At 39.5% G+C, this 15,825-nt stretch overlaps 2 protein-coding genes across 2 annotated transcripts in view; both read right to left on the bottom strand.

Moving 5' to 3' along the window:
• Positions 1-1,553: 1,553 nt before the first annotated feature.
• LOC119367067 (E3 ubiquitin-protein ligase ATL41-like) lies at positions 1,554-2,260 on the bottom strand. Its single transcript, XM_037632695.1, has one exon. It carries the CDS (start codon positions 2,214-2,216, stop codon positions 1,875-1,877), a length of 342 nt encoding a protein of 113 aa, XP_037488592.1. The 5' UTR covers positions 2,217-2,260; the 3' UTR covers positions 1,554-1,874.
• Positions 2,261-3,425: 1,165 nt separating this feature from the next.
• LOC119362063 (mRNA-capping enzyme-like) overlaps positions 3,426-15,825 on the bottom strand; it is a 12,900-nt gene continuing 500 nt past the window's right edge. Inside the window, exons 2-18 of the mRNA XM_037627234.1 lie at positions 15,463-15,632; positions 14,465-14,603; positions 14,099-14,250; positions 12,888-12,971; positions 12,738-12,800; positions 11,133-11,270; positions 10,849-11,052; positions 10,204-10,320; positions 9,509-9,558; positions 7,514-7,676; positions 7,292-7,414; positions 6,765-6,893; positions 6,570-6,668; positions 5,183-5,272; positions 4,954-5,038; positions 4,545-4,675; positions 3,426-3,839 (exon numbers count right to left, since the gene is read on the bottom strand). Coding sequence (XP_037483131.1) covers positions 3,684-3,839; positions 4,545-4,675; positions 4,954-5,038; positions 5,183-5,272; positions 6,570-6,668; positions 6,765-6,893; positions 7,292-7,414; positions 7,514-7,676; positions 9,509-9,558; positions 10,204-10,320; positions 10,849-11,052; positions 11,133-11,270; positions 12,738-12,800; positions 12,888-12,971; positions 14,099-14,250; positions 14,465-14,603; positions 15,463-15,579 — 2,040 coding nt within the window. The 5' untranslated portion in view covers positions 15,580-15,632 and the 3' untranslated portion in view covers positions 3,426-3,683. The remainder of the gene's footprint in view (positions 3,840-4,544; positions 4,676-4,953; positions 5,039-5,182; positions 5,273-6,569; positions 6,669-6,764; positions 6,894-7,291; positions 7,415-7,513; positions 7,677-9,508; positions 9,559-10,203; positions 10,321-10,848; positions 11,053-11,132; positions 11,271-12,737; positions 12,801-12,887; positions 12,972-14,098; positions 14,251-14,464; positions 14,604-15,462; positions 15,633-15,825) is intronic.

The following is a 15,825-nucleotide window of genomic DNA, read 5'->3' as shown; positions in this document are numbered from 1 at the left end:
AAATAATTTTTAAAAAAAATGCATGGACTTTTGTGGACTTAGCCATGGGCTAGTCGGTCCATGTACTCTCTCTCCAGGCGTCATGTTGATAACATTTATAGAAAAATATCATCATATGTGCCCTCCCACTCCTTATAATAAGCGGAAGCGGCATCATTCTTTGAAAGTTTAAAGTTAATTCAAAGATTGGGGTGCAACAATGCCTTGATGAGGATGGACAACATTATAGTGATCGATGCTCTACGTCATAATAGACATTCTATGGTGGCGGCTCCAGTTTTAGAAGATTGCATAAAGCTATTAAGAGAGTTCGGGAAGGTAACTATTGAGTATTGTAATAGAGAGTCTAATGTTGTTGCTCATGAGCTAGCTAAGTGGGGGCGTGTAAGCACTCCTTCTGTATGGGTGGATGCACCTACGGTTTTTATTGCTAAATATTTAGCAGACGATGTAAGCATTATTTAAATTCTAATAAAGCTAGTCAGGAAGGTCTTTTCGTAAAAAAAACACTGTGTTTGCTCAAAAAGAAATCGCACCTCAGACATGTAATATGTGGGTTTGGCTTGGGTGCAAGTGTGTGAGTATGTCATTTTTTGTTTTATTTAGTCATTTTTCCTCATTCATTAATTAAGAGGGAGAATAGAGTTTGTTATGCTCCGTAAGGGCATTTATAGTGATTGATAAAATAGTCTTATCTTAAGGCTTGCATGTTATTTAGATGGCAATAACTAGCTATTCCTATAAACATGGTGAGGCATATTATGCTAAGAGATGATCTCTTAAATAAGAGAAGATAAGCTTTTTCTTTTGGATCCTCTCTCATCCACCTTAGCATTTATCCTACGTGACACTCCTAAGGTAGCACCATTATACATGCCCTAACAAATTACAAGTAGGTTGTTACTCTCTCGGCATTTTTTTTTTGTGGAAAAACATCCAATCTATTCATCCTTAATCATGGCAGTACAACAAACACCAGAAATAATAAAAATTACTCCCTCCGTGTGGAAATACTTGTCATCAAAATAAATAAAAGGGGATGTATCTAGATGTATATTAGTTCTACATACATCTCTTTTTATTCATTTTGATGACAAGTATTTTCGGATGGAGGGAGTATGTACATCTAGATCTGTAGACCATCTAGCGACGACTACAAGCATTGAAGCGAGCCAAAGCCGCGCCGCCGTCATCGCCCCTCCCTCACCGGAGCCAATTTCTTTTACACCCGCGGCCACCCAAGGTAAAGCTTCATTCTTTTCTGCCCTCTCTTGCTAACATAGCTATGTTCTCCTATTTCGGCCTGTCAAAAAAGTGGTTTCTTTTTCGTGGTGTTAACTGAAGTATTCATTACAAAAAAATGAATTCTTTCATGAATTTAGGAAAGATTAGTGTATGGTCGAATTGGTTGTGGCCCAACCACCCCTACTAATAGTTTTTGTGCTCCAAAAGGCCGGACTGAAAATTAAGAACGTGCAAAAGTTTCTGCTTCTTTATTATCTCCAAAGGCAACGCGTTAGTCGCGGAGTAGAGCTTTACAGCGATGGATACAGTTTGAAATATTAATATTTTGCCAACCTTCCATGCAGTGAGTAATACACACATATATACACACACACACACACCATGCATGCATATATGTATCCAAATTAAGGTTAGTAGAAGACCAATCATGCTTCTTATTTACACCCACATTCGTAAAGCGACGATAAACCTCGAATACAAAATTTGCAAGAGCCCATTCGCCGACGATCCGCATGCGAAAACGTTTGCTACCTACAACCCTAGCTACATGCGTCATGCGTCGCCATCATTCCAAAGGAGAAATTAAACACGAGGAGCGAAGAGCAAAAAGAAACATCATCCTTGATCGTCTAGAATCCCGGGACGAGCATGGTGGAGAACCAGATGACGAGGTCGTCGGCCAGGGCGCCCTCGCCGGCGTGCTTGGCCGCGGCCTGCCTGCCGCCGTCGGCGACGTACACCCGGCAGAGCGGGCAGGTCCGCTTGCAGAGCGCGAGCCACCGGTCGACGCAGTCCCGGTGGAAGGCGTGCTCGCAGGGCAGCCGCCGCGTGGCCTCGCCGGCGCGGATCCTCGAGAGGCAGACGCAGCACTCCTCGCCGGCCGCCGGGTGCTTCGCCGCCGCCTCCTCCGACGACGGCGGCGCCCCCTTGATGCAGAGCATCTTGGAGATGTAGGAGAGGAGGTAGCTCATGGTGGTCCGAGAGCGAGGTCGGGGCGTCGAGCTGGTGTTGTGTCGGGTAGAGGAGGGCATATGTAATGGGGTCTTAGGTCGGGGGTCAGGTGGGCTGGCTGGTGCGGACTGCGGACGCTTTGTTGGTGAGGGTGGTTGCGTGGCCACTCGCCACTATCCGAGTGTGTTGGGAGATCCCCGTTGGAGAGGGTGCACCTACACTGAACCTCAACTTTATTTAGCACCACCAAACCCTGGAGAAAGGAAGTGATCTTGTGCACACACAAGACATGGACGGACGGACGGAGGTACGTTCGTTCGTTCGTTCGTTCACGGCCGGGAGCATGTCGCTCTCAGGGGAGAAAAGCAATGTAGGAATCAAGAAATGCATAACGTTGGGTTTGTTTTTTTTGTTTTTTTTTGCAGGGACAGGCATTAGTTGCTGTGTCCATTTCTATTGCAGGGCTCACATTTTTTTCCTGGACATAAAGTTGACACTGATGACTGATCTCGCCTGACAACACAAGGCGATGTTCCTGTACATGAGTCAAAACAAGTAGCACAAATCCTTTTTTTTTGTGTGTGTGTGAAACTCCCATGGAGCAAGTATAATAATGGGTTGATCCTCGTTCCTTTTCTTTCACTTGTAGTATTACATTTCTTTACACATATGATTACATTGTGAATATACCTTGTCTTCAATACATGATTCATGACAAAATAAAGAACAGACACACCAAATAAAGCTTAGCTAGACATGTCATAGTTATTGTATATCTAAGTGACTTAATTAAATTAAAAAAATAAAAGACAAAAGAAAAACCCACACGGATCTTCATGTAAAATCAATGGCATATGGTGCAATACTTAGGAAACATGTTAGATTGCTTTAGCAAAACTGTTTTTTGAAATGCATACTTTTAGGGCGTTACATCTGAAAGAACAAAAAACAAAACAATCCATATGTTTAGCGCATTAGTATTTGAACAAAAATATAATGGACAAATCTTGCCCGACAAGCCAGAAATACGACATCTTCAATAAGTGCTGAACCACTGTGCAACTTCTCTAATAACTTGCTCTATGGTTGGACATGGGATGATGTTACCTTTCTGAACACATTCCCCAACACTGCGTACTTTCAATAGGCAATGCAACTATGGTGTGTGTTCTTAACTTTATTAAAACATGACATTCATATAAGGATAGAGCACACAAAACACACCCCCATTTAAAAAAGTGCCGATAAAGCTATTCAGAAGTATAGACCAAATGATAATGATATCAAGCATTGGTGACACACAATAAGAGATATACAGGACTCTGGAACAATACATGTACAATGGCCAATATGACAAAGCATTGAAAAACTTGTGTAATGACCACTATTGTTTAATTGAAATCAAAAATTGATTATTGCTAAATACACAGGCTATAGAGGCCAGCCGGCATTGATGGTTCTAGTTTAAAAGACCAAGATTATTCGCCTTATCCCCTCCTTCTGTGCTGGTGAGCCAGCTTCTCGGCCTGGGCCTTCCTGTCAGCATGGGCCTTCCTGTCGGCGTACATTGGAAGGCTACTGATCTCATTCATCTCGCCCAGGAGCTTGTCTTCAGTAATGTTATCTGTGATGCTCCTCATCACCTGTCCATATATATTACAACAAGACAATGGAAATTGTTAGATTGTGTATGGCGATTCTGTTTCTCATACCCTCGATGCCTACACGGCAGGAGATGCGGTTAAATTGCACAGTAGATTCTATCATGTATGAATAGCGGTGGTCTGCAATAGGAAGACGGTAAAATGCAATGGCAACAACAAATATATTGAGCTCAAAATTTATCAACCATCGCAACTCAACATCATTTGACTATTATTAGTAAAACATTACGAATTGTATTGCAAATTGACAACCTAACCATGAATTAAACATGAAAGATGAACTCGTAACATAAAACTATATGTCTTGATTAATTTAGTAACGATATGATTGTCAGGAATGCAAAATGACAATCATCTGTCTTTTGGATGTACTCAGCAACAATCAAGACTGGGTATGGTCACTAGCCAGTTTAGGAAAGGGACGTTGAAAGCAGAAGAGATCATGTTGAATTATGAAGACGATGTACTACAGAACTATGATTCACGTGCAATACAGGGCCTGTGGCCTGCGCCACTTGTCCAATTTCTATATAAAGTGGATCACCAAGATACCGAACTTTGTAGGTGTGCATAACACGTATTGGATGACATCGATAGCGGCACTAGTTTTCAGCATAATTTGGTTCAGGAAATCAAGCCCGTCCATAGAGAGGGAGGGAGAGAGAGGGAGGGAGAGAGAAATGCCTTTCTGTAAGTATTGATATCATTAGGAGTTGATTTATCGGCTCGGATTCGCATGCAGAACCAGCAGTCCTCCTGTTTATTCCAAGAGCACTCAACAATTTTCCCTGATATTGAAGATGGCTCTACATCATCTGCAGAAGTTCCAGCACAACACCCATATTTAGTCCAAAATGAAATCACATTACAACAAAATTGTCTGTTTTCAAGAATTGAAACATGATGACTCGAGAAAAAACTGTAGTGGCAGATTCTATTTAAAGACAACATCATACAAGAGCCATAGTTCAAGACTTAAAGTTACCAGGTATGTCAAGATTTTGAAACACTTAATAGGTGTATTACAAATATAGTAAAGCTGAACAATTATGCTATGGAATGGTTGAAGAAAGTATTGCGAACACATCCTTACCAGCAAATACCACCCGGGTACCATCCATAAGTTTCTTTTTGCCCCTCTCGTACAGAAAAATAAGCTGACGGTTTTCACTACCAGTCTGCAGCATTTAGAAATTAGAACGATGATAAATTGGAAACAGAATTCAGCAAGTCACACATCCACATGAACAGATCAGATTCCACACCATAAGTAGTTCTGTTTTAATATTTAACATTCAAGAATATGACAAGCATATACAAACCTCAAACAAAAAGTCAACTGAATTCATCTCTGGGTACTTCCATTTTAAAAGACCTTCATGCGTACGATTCACGTATGGATCATCCCAGCCCTATATTAAGATTAACAGAAACACTTTAACATATGAAGAAAATGGAAGGGAAAAAAGAAGCCTGTTAAGCGTATAACTTGAAATGCATGAAGAAATACATGGACTGATAAATAACAGCTGCATGGAGGCAGCTTTAGCTAGGTTTTCTCAAGTGACACAAAAGTTCATTTTAGCCATGTCACTAGTGACTCATCAAAAAGTCAAACAGTGTCTTGTTATGGAAATCAGAGCTGGGGCAGGGGGTATGCCCTTGAATGAACTGCAGCTATTTTCAGTGCACAAGTGTTCCTAACTGCATGTCATTAGCATGCTTTAGGGCAAGATTTATATAGATGATAAAGGATGATTGCTCTCAGTAGAGATCGAGTCCTTTGTTACTTCCATGACACGGGAACATTGTTGTTAGTATGCAGGAAATTAAACTTGGAACACGACCACTTCCAGAACCAGCCCAGTGATAAAAGCCGGTTGACCAGACATACGCGCGGATACAGGTATTCCGCAGCATCCCATATTTTCTGAATTGAAAAAGGGGAAACAAATTGGGATAAGGCAGATACGGTGTGGACACAGTGGGGACTAAGAGCCGGCCTCCAGCGACAGCGCTGGCGTGGCCTAGACTCGACGCCGCTGCCGCCTGAACTCGCTCCTCAAGTTGCCGGCTCGCCGCCGCTGTTTCCCCCAAGCCCAGCTCTCCCCCTGGCGAAGAACATCCAGGCAGAGAGGAAGATGGCAAGGCATCCGAGGATGAGGAAGAAGCTCTGGGCGGGGAGAAAGATGGGGACTGCAGCGGTGCAGCCGCCAGTGAGGAAGAAGATACAGGCGGCGGCGCGGTCTTTTCATCTGCTATCAGGCGGCTGGAGGAAAAGAGAATGGTTGGAGGAGCTGACTAGTCTAGGGTTTTCAGAAGCTGGGTCTTATACGGGCTCTGAGTGGAGAACTACATGGGCCTGAGTAGAGGGTTCATATGGACTGCCCAAAGACTTTTACCAATAGAAATGAATACATATCCAGTCTACTAACAAAAAAATCTCTTATCTAAATATTACCATTAAATCTTTATTACATGCTGTTTATTTTTCTAAGTACCTATATACCCTGCCGTATCCCTGAATGGCTGTTTTTGGAAAATGCCGTATCCCCGTGTCCATAACTAACCCCGTATCGGTGCTTCTTAGTACCATGTCTAACTTTTTCTCTGCTGCCTTATAGTTATAGGATATAGCATTTCGACGTTCCAATTTCCATGGACGACGACTATCACGTACCAAAGCCAGAAACGACAAGACCACCCTACCTGAAATATAAGCCCATCAGATTCATGTGAAAGTGCTGGAATAAACTCCTTGAGTAATTTCTTCACCGTGGAAAGCAGCCAAAAATCCTTTCTCCTTACCTGATAAAAACCAAATATCATAGAACTGTTTATGGTTATCTACTGAACATCGTATTGCAATGAAATAAACAAAATAATCCATCTAGATTTTGGTACCGAAAAAAGTTCCAGGTCATATCTGTATGATGGATTGCCTTTCAGACCAGTTTCAAACTGCTTTCTCTCATAGATGCGTGGACGAATTATTTCATCCTCAAGTAGCTTCCACCTGTCAGAAAAGGGCAACTGCATCCGAAGATTAAATAAAATGCAGTTACTACAGTTCAGAGTAATGCAAATGCTTCAGAATCACCATATATTAATATATCTACGTAGATTAAAATCATTTACACACAAAATATTTCATCAGTGGTTATCCAAAAATTAAGAGCTTACTTCTATCAATCAAAATAATATAACTATATTCTTATCAATCACTTCTGATAAACTTGTAGTGCGCTATACTGTATTATTATCTCAACAACAATGATTTCCCGTGAAAGGTCAATGAGATCTCTGGTACTCATGCCACAACCCCAAAATAGATGAAATAACAAAAAAAAAAACAGGCGCATACACATCATCAATTGGGAAGGTGATAAAATGGCAACTTAAGTTACTAATAACAGATTTGAAGTTTCTACCTTGACTTTGGAGGAGAAATTAATTGCCATTAGATCATACGCTAAGTACCTCCGCTTCAATCCACCACCTGGTATGGCGTCTACAACCATTTCTCCATCGATCAATGTAAAGTTGTGGAAACCCTTGAGTTATGAAAACATAGGTAAAGTAAAATTCTGCAATATAATGAAAGAAAAGAAAATGCACTACGCCTGTTATCCAAACCAAAAGTGAGGTCTTACATCGTTAACATTCCTAATAGGAAAACGCATCTGAACTCTTCTAAAGCAGAAGTTCCGGTCTATTAAGAAACAGCCATCCCGCATTATAAGCATCATGTATCGTGTTCCATCAGCTTTCCACGTAGCATAATAATATCTTTGTCTCAGAAGTTGCAGGTTTTCACTTTAAATTGAGACACAGAAGAACACAAGTTAGAGGAAGGGCCAAAACAGAAGCAAGAACACTATTAACAGCTATTATTTCTTAAAGGGCGAGACTCTTGTATTATTTTCTAATTAAAGAATGACTTCTTCCGTTCAACCTAGCTGAAACTAGTTGATGGCTGACCAACCTTTCTTTATTATAATTACATCGACACGAGTAACATTTTTCTTCTCGATTTTTTACTTTCAAGCAAAAAAAGAAAAGGCTACAATTACGGCAAACTAGTTGGCCATAACAGTATAGAGCGGAACGGCAGCAGGCAATTGTAAGAGCTAACGTTCAGTGCTTAGGGAGGGTATTACATTAAGCATGCATGGTGTCTGTATGTATTTCGATGACATAGGCACTCTCTTGAATGCTGACACATATGCTAGATGTGGACCAAAAATGGCAACATTAAACACGCAGTAGAATGCATCAACTATACCACAAGAGGGACTCTTTGCCATGGACAAAGTACCAGTCGGAGCAGCAAAAGGAGGTGGCTAGGCATTAAAAAAAAATTAGGAGTGCACGGCACAAAAGGATGAAGCAACATGACCTTGGACCAGGAGGAGGAACTTAAGAAGGGTGACATGTCATCAACTCATCATTTGGTTGTTAGGTGACAGAGATGGCAGATATGGAGATAAGATAGCAAGAACACAAAATGGATAGTAGGAGGAGCTGATGAGAAAGGAAGGGAGTTTATGCAAGTTTTACCCAAGGATATGAGGCTATAATACTGGACTATCCATACTCCAGTTCCAGTGAAAGGTTGGACTTGGTTCCTGATTCTAATTATGTTTATCCTTTCCTCTAGCTTCATTCACCTGTTTTTTGTTCAACAAAGCCTTAAGAGGCTTATAAATTAGAGCTACATTATGGTCAAACGATACTTGCATGTGCCATACTTTAGGATTTGCATGCCCTAGTTGGAACGTGCTCCGTGTATAATAAACAAAGAATCACATTCTCTTTCTTTACTATCTATTCGGCACATCAACCATTCTTGACTGCGGAAACATTTCCTCAAACAATGCTTCTGTCATCAAACTACAGCCGGTCAACTAATCCCACTTCCCGAATCAAATTTGATAGATGAGAGGTAAGAGACAGAGAGATATGTCTAAACAAAAGATACATCTCAAGGAGCAAAATGAACATCAAGGTTATTCCAGACATACAAATGTTGTTCTATGAACCTTAAAAGACAAAGGGTGTCAATCTACACGTTTACTTATATAAATAGTACACAGAAGGGTGTAATTAGGTAATTCAATATGAGGTGAGTACTGACTCTTATTGCTTGACAAAATGAACAAACAGCCTCTGCATTGGGTTAGAGTCATGTAACCCTATTATTCCATCAAAGCAAAATAACGACTGCATGCTAAAGCAAACTCTACAGCTATCACCTAGACATATTTCTTCCATATATGGCAGTCATCTGTCGCTTTACTCATAAATTCCATGCGCAAACATGCACCTCCCTTACTTAGTATATAATATAATGTCACTATATGCACATGGCATATTGCCTATTGACTTCTACAAAGTGCAAAGAAATATTAGTGACCACAACAAAGTAGAAAAAAATTATGTAAAACGCAACCTCCAATGCATTACATAATAAGAAGCTAATGCCTTAATTTGAGGTATACGCTTGCCCTTAATTGTGTGCTCATCTCCAGTACGACATGATTTAGCATATAGTGGGGTTATTTGGTAGGAAGCTCCCTAAGAGAACATGCATTTTGTACACCAAGCCCACTTTGCACAAACAGCATCTAAATTGGATTAAGTGATACCTGTTGAGGGAAACTGGATGAGATCCTGGAAATTGAGCATTAGCTCTACCCTGGAAAGCAAAAGGGTAGCAGAACACTGTAAGATGCTTTGCTTTTGTGGGCACAACGATTATACAGGGATAGTGTGGTAAGTTCAAAATAAAGGGATAACTACAGTTAAAATAAAAGGATACAAAAGAAAACAAGACAGTGAAACACAATGGATATGCACATAAAAACAAGCTTCAGTGAAAATGATCTCCAACACCAGCAAAAGAAGTTTTCATCGTCACACCTATTCATTGAAGCTACAGCGCTAATAAATTAAAAATGGATCTTCATAGATTCTCCTGTGTCAAACTTCAAAAAATACTTGATACGAGACGAGTTAACCATCTGTGTTTGCAACAAGTTAACTGAATTCAGATTTTGATCAAATAAGATTCTTGAAACCATAGTACCATAGTAATCAAAATAGAGCGTAACTTTGTAAACTGGTTTGAGAAAATGAAACTAGTGATCGTATAATCAACATAGCTATGAGTACATACATAGTGGCACAGTGACAAGCCCAAACTACGCAAATGGAAGTGCTGGTAACATTTTTCTGTCGGCATACAGCAAAGGGAACTACGTCATTAACAATTTTAGGGGTGGGGAAGACTGAGGAGTATGTGAAAGATGTGACTAAGAGCAAAAGACAGGTTTAAACTTACATTGGGTACAAAATCAAGCAACTTGAAACATATGCCACGCAAGATATCTTGCTGGTCAAAAGGTACAGCATCCCCTAGGACATCATCATTAGTAATGGCCTTGTCATCTACAGGATCCTACAATAAGCAGGAATATTTTGACAAACATTAGCAATATAAGAAAATGTTGTACGGAAGTATTGATACTTTAGTAGAACCCTGGACCTACCTAGTAAAAAGAATAACAGATTCACAAGGAAACAACATATGAGATGGCATGTAGGTGTTGATCCAAATTCTATGTGACCCATGTAAACTTCGTAAGCTTCCAAAAAATCCTAAAATACTGTTTCATTGGCTAATAAATATGTTAGTGATTGGTGGATGTAGGGGGAAATGTATTATTTTGCATTGCTAAACATTTCCGTAATATTTCATGTCAAAGACAACAGTACATGAAAGGACCTCACTTTCTCCAAAGTACAATCAAAATCCCTTAAAATGTTGCTGGCATATAGAAAATATCTAACCAGCTGTTTTGATCATTTTCTAAATTTTGCATGCAAAGTTCACAGGAATACAAATGCTAGTTTACACCTTACACTACATTCGCCCCACATGCATTAACAGAGAATTGTCCAAACATGTACTGGAATTAACACCTACCGGTGATGGTGCAGGCTCGCCATTGTCGTCATCGTCATCCTGCTTAGCTTCACCATTCAAATCAAGATCAGAAGGCCTCTTCCATTCCGGTGTCGGTGGACATGTGATACTTTCAGGAATTTCATGATAAAATGTATACAGTGCTTGAATGTAGTCGGTTTTATATATTCCTGGAGGCCGTCTTTGAGCAAATATATTTAAAGCCTAGCAAACAACAGATTTAGCCAAGGAAACAAAAAAAGAAATATTACAATAAATTACATTTGAAGCATAAGTTGTCTCACCTCAGTAACACTAGACAGTTGTGTGCGCATTAGGTAATGAACAATCATAAAACCAGTACGGTTATGCCCATGAGTACAGTGAACAAGTACATATTTGGGATTCCTTGATGGCTTCTGGCGCTCATGAAACGCCAACACCTAAAATTTAGCATTGATAGAGCTTCATCAGCTAATAAATTAGGTTAAAGGAAATTTAGCATAGATACAGGAAATTTGCTGCAATTAGGTTATCAATATTCTGGTCTACGTGTTCCAACTGGAGAGACTACAAGTGTACACACTGAGTGTAGCCCGACAAAGTTGTTTCGGTATGAATACTCAAAATATATATAATAAAATAACTCATGGATCATCTTACATCATTGCCGTGATGCTCCAGCATTATTTCATGATTTTTGAGAACTTTTAAACCGTTAAAAACTTAACTAGTTTCCCTGACACGAGTGATAGCCACATTCTTGCCTAGGGAACACAACACAGCACTTATATAATTTCACATACAGATCAGTATTTCTACAAACTACATAAAAAAGCCATTGATAAGTTCAGACAATATCTATATCTACTAGCATTTCTAAAAAGCACTAGTTGGTTGGGATACTTTTGATTTGAGCCGTCCAAAGTGACTAGGGGAGGATATATAACATGTCCACAACCATCAGATGGGTAATTCTGAAATTAGATTGAAGTTTCTTCTGGACGGCTCATATCAGAAGTATCCCAACCAACTCATGTATATTGGTATGAATATAGATATTGTACTTACGGTCTTCCGAGTACAATGATCCAATGGATGTGGACAAGAACTTTTGCTTACTGGTTCTTTATGAGATATTTCTTTAAAAAAATGAATTTCATGTTTTTGCTCTTAAGAAAATTCTGAACAATGTCTCTTGATTCAACATAATTACAATGATCAATATATATGGACTTATTTTCTTTTGTGCTTGTCATATGTTGCCATCTAGTATCTACTAGCATTTCTAAACAAGTTTTCTGAACTACATGTTTTTTATAGTTTTCTTCCACACACCAATATGGAATGTAAGAAAGCATCCAAAAAAAGACAATATACTTATAGATGTTAAGATAGCTACTCCCTCCGTTCCAAAATAGATGACTCAACTCTGTACTAACTTTAGTACAAAATTAGTACAAAGTTGGGTCATCTATTTTGGAACGGAGGGAGTAGTTTTTTTCATGTTTTGACTAAAGTCACTTTTCACGTGTGTGGTTACTAGTATTTCAACAATTGTGGATGGCTGAATGAAAAACAGCAGGTGCAAGCATACACTTGATCTGGAATCATTATTAATTTATTAGACTTCCGTTCTTTTATACTAACAACACACAGGCACTTAACCTAACTATCAAGTGCGACACATACGCAACATATGTTATGTAGCAACTACAGTATAGAGCACCATGTTCAAAACCTTGACGACAGGTGTTCACCATTTTTTTCCAGCAGTCCATTTCAATAACCAACAATTAAAAAAGATGCCCAGAAAATTAAAAGAAGATTTGAAGTTTACATTCATGTCTAACCAAAAATACATCAAAAAAGCATACTGGCAAGGTCATCAAACTAGGAAGATAGGTTACCTCATACACAAACGTGTTAACAGCTTCATTTTCTGGTACAGCATCTCTCCCCCTGCAAGCAATCTGAAATGAACAGAAATGGCACGGGAATTATTTTTTATTAATGCTGGAATATACATATTACTATGTAAACTGAGGTCTCACTCTCACCTTGACATGTTTAGTACCTTGCTTCGTCCACTCTGCTGGCGAATAGTACCGAGAGGTATTTGTCAAGTCAATCACCAAACCTATCTGATAAAATAGCAGGGGGGGGATAGTTAATACAAGCAACAAGCTATAATGTGTTCCAAATTGATCAAATCAAGTACTCATTATGGATTGTATATCTCTCTTCAATAGCAAATAGCTAGAAGATAAGAAAAGAGACAATCAGCAGAAAGTATGGCAACTGAGAATTGAGATACTTAAAGCAACTGTTACAACTCCACTAGTACAAGTGTACTGTAAATTGCATCATGAAATAATAAGTTTACCTTTAATGTGGCTAGAAAGACAGGCCTTTCGGCACAAATGATAAGGACTGAAGTTTAAAAATTAATTCACCTCCAATTTTAAGAAACAAGAAAATCAATTTACCTCTGTTCAGTTATGATTGCAAATGACAACTAACTAGTGGTAGCGCAATAGTATAGCAGTGGGGTCACAGGATCGCACTAAGAATTTGAGCAAAAGCACATACTACAAAGAAACTGGTACACAAGTCCAAAATATCACTAAAACATCATCGCCAGAAGCAATTTAGCTTTTCACCCGTAAGGGACCATACAGAATGCTTAATATATTCTCTCTAGCTCCAGCACTTGCTAACTAATCAATCAAGACATGCAAGATGCATGTCGATATTACTTTGTTCCCTGCCATATACTATGCTCTTTTCAAATGATTTATTTTTTGCTTCAACAAGTATTTCAAAACGTCCATACTTTAGATACCTCCTCAAGTGTGCTCGAGGAGGCGGCATATTTGAGAAACAAGTTAGCAATCCCTCTGGCCTAATGTAAGCCAGCTAATCATGGATCATACTATCATAGCAGACTAAATGAAACTAAATGAATATGGAACTGAGATATATAATTTACTCAAGCAATAGGTGACATGTGACCGTTAGTGCATAAGTGGGGGAAGTAGCACAAACATCATACACTCATACAAGAGAACGGGCAGCAATAACGACAATCATGAGTACAAACAGAGCATGGATAAAGAAATGCATGTATTCTGTGTCACAAACAACTTTATTCAAATATGCATGCTTCAAAGTAGGGCCAGATAACAGGAAAAAAGCACAATATCCAGCTTATAACATAATAAGTAATGGAATGTGCATTAGTGTCGTGTGAGTAGAAAACTGTACTTACGTCCCTGCCAGCCTTTCTTTGTTTATTAACAACTTGTTTGGAAGAATATCTTTTTCCAGGAGGAATCGACTCATTGAATGTTTCATCCAGCGGAACTTTAGAAGGTATGATTTTGTCTATTGGTTGACCAGATGCAGGGCAATCCAACCAACCTGAAAATAAGGACAATGTCAGATGCAAGGGTGACAAATATCAAAAATCTTTTTTTTAGGCTAAGCATAAGTATTTTTTGTGATGAACTTACCGTAAGTATATAGGATAGTAATAGTTTAATTAAGGATTGACAAACAAGAATACGAACAAGACGTGACCATGGGACAATTCAACATGATTCACAAGAATATGGCTTTCAGATACAACACATACCCTGAGGTGTCTCTTTAACTCGTTTGTATCCGCCAATCTTGTTTTGGGTCACATGATCATTCCTAACCTGTTGTGGTCGCGGCCTTAGTCCATCATCTGGCTGATCTCTCTTCAACTTTCTGCGTCGTTCTTCTCGTTCCTATGAAATCCGGTAAGCGCAACATAAAAAAGGGTACCAATGAGACCATAATTAATTATATTCCACTTTGCAGCTTTGCTGTTCTATAGAACGCCAAACTTATAATTTAGTACTCCCTCCGTTCCAAAATAGATGACTCAACTTTGTACTACAAAGTTGAGTCATCTATTTTGGAACGGAGGGAGTAACAAATAGAGCCACATGAGATTTTTAAGGGAAAATACAAAGAGGGACACATACAGCACAACCCACAACCACCACTCAGACCATCTGATCACCACACACACACACACACACGTTAACATCTGGTACACACAAGAAGAAAATACTGGACACCCCAGTTGATGTGACCACGCGCTGTCGCACTTAACATGCATGAATGTGTAGTCAGATTAAATATGACAGACTGTAACGGTCCTAGAGACCGAATACAGGTGGTGGAAAGAACACCTTCGCTCTAGCCATAGGCCACAACCAGATCCCAGAACTACATTAACTGAAAGAAACATAAACCGAAAGCACAAAAACCAACGCCGCATGGCTACCAATAAAAGTAACATGATGACATAGTTAAACTTCAAAAGAGACAATACCATGGTCCTTAACATACCGCTTAAAAGGTAAAAGACACATGTACTATGGTTACAAACGACAGAGTTCAAAACCATGCCCTCGACTCAAGGAGGACCTTCAACTAATGCTGCTAAATACACCATCAATTATATTATATATGCATATCTTGCAGTTCACGATTATCACCACCGAAGTACAAAAGCAATCAACTGATGACACTAAGCTCCATCTATACAGATGCGTGTGCATGAAACATTTTATTGCCAGAAGAGATGATTTTATTTACCCTTCTCATAATCTCAACAGCAGACTCGACGTGATCTTCATCGTCCTGTCCAAAATCAAGCTCAACTGGCTCTTCATGGTCATCGTCCTCGGGCAACGGCGATGCGTTCAAATCCATTGGGGGCCCTTCAATGTATCTGCCTCTAGATAACTATTAGGAACTGACACCTGATAAGAGGCGGCAGAAAGGGCGTCTTGTGTCAGACAGACTAACCAGCATAATACGCACTGGACGAACATGGTCACCCCTAAATCAGAACTAATTTTAATTAACTGCAGCTGACGAGTGCGACGCAGTGAAGTCACGGGTGCTCGTCCGATGCAAAAATCAGGAAAAAAAATTGAACGAACAGAGGATGCGAGT

This window comes from Triticum dicoccoides, chromosome 2B, assembly GCF_002162155.2.
Source record: "Triticum dicoccoides isolate Atlit2015 ecotype Zavitan chromosome 2B, WEW_v2.0, whole genome shotgun sequence".
Taxonomy (NCBI): domain Eukaryota; kingdom Viridiplantae; phylum Streptophyta; class Magnoliopsida; order Poales; family Poaceae; genus Triticum; species Triticum dicoccoides.
This window is presented reverse-complemented; position numbering and strand designations above follow the sequence as displayed.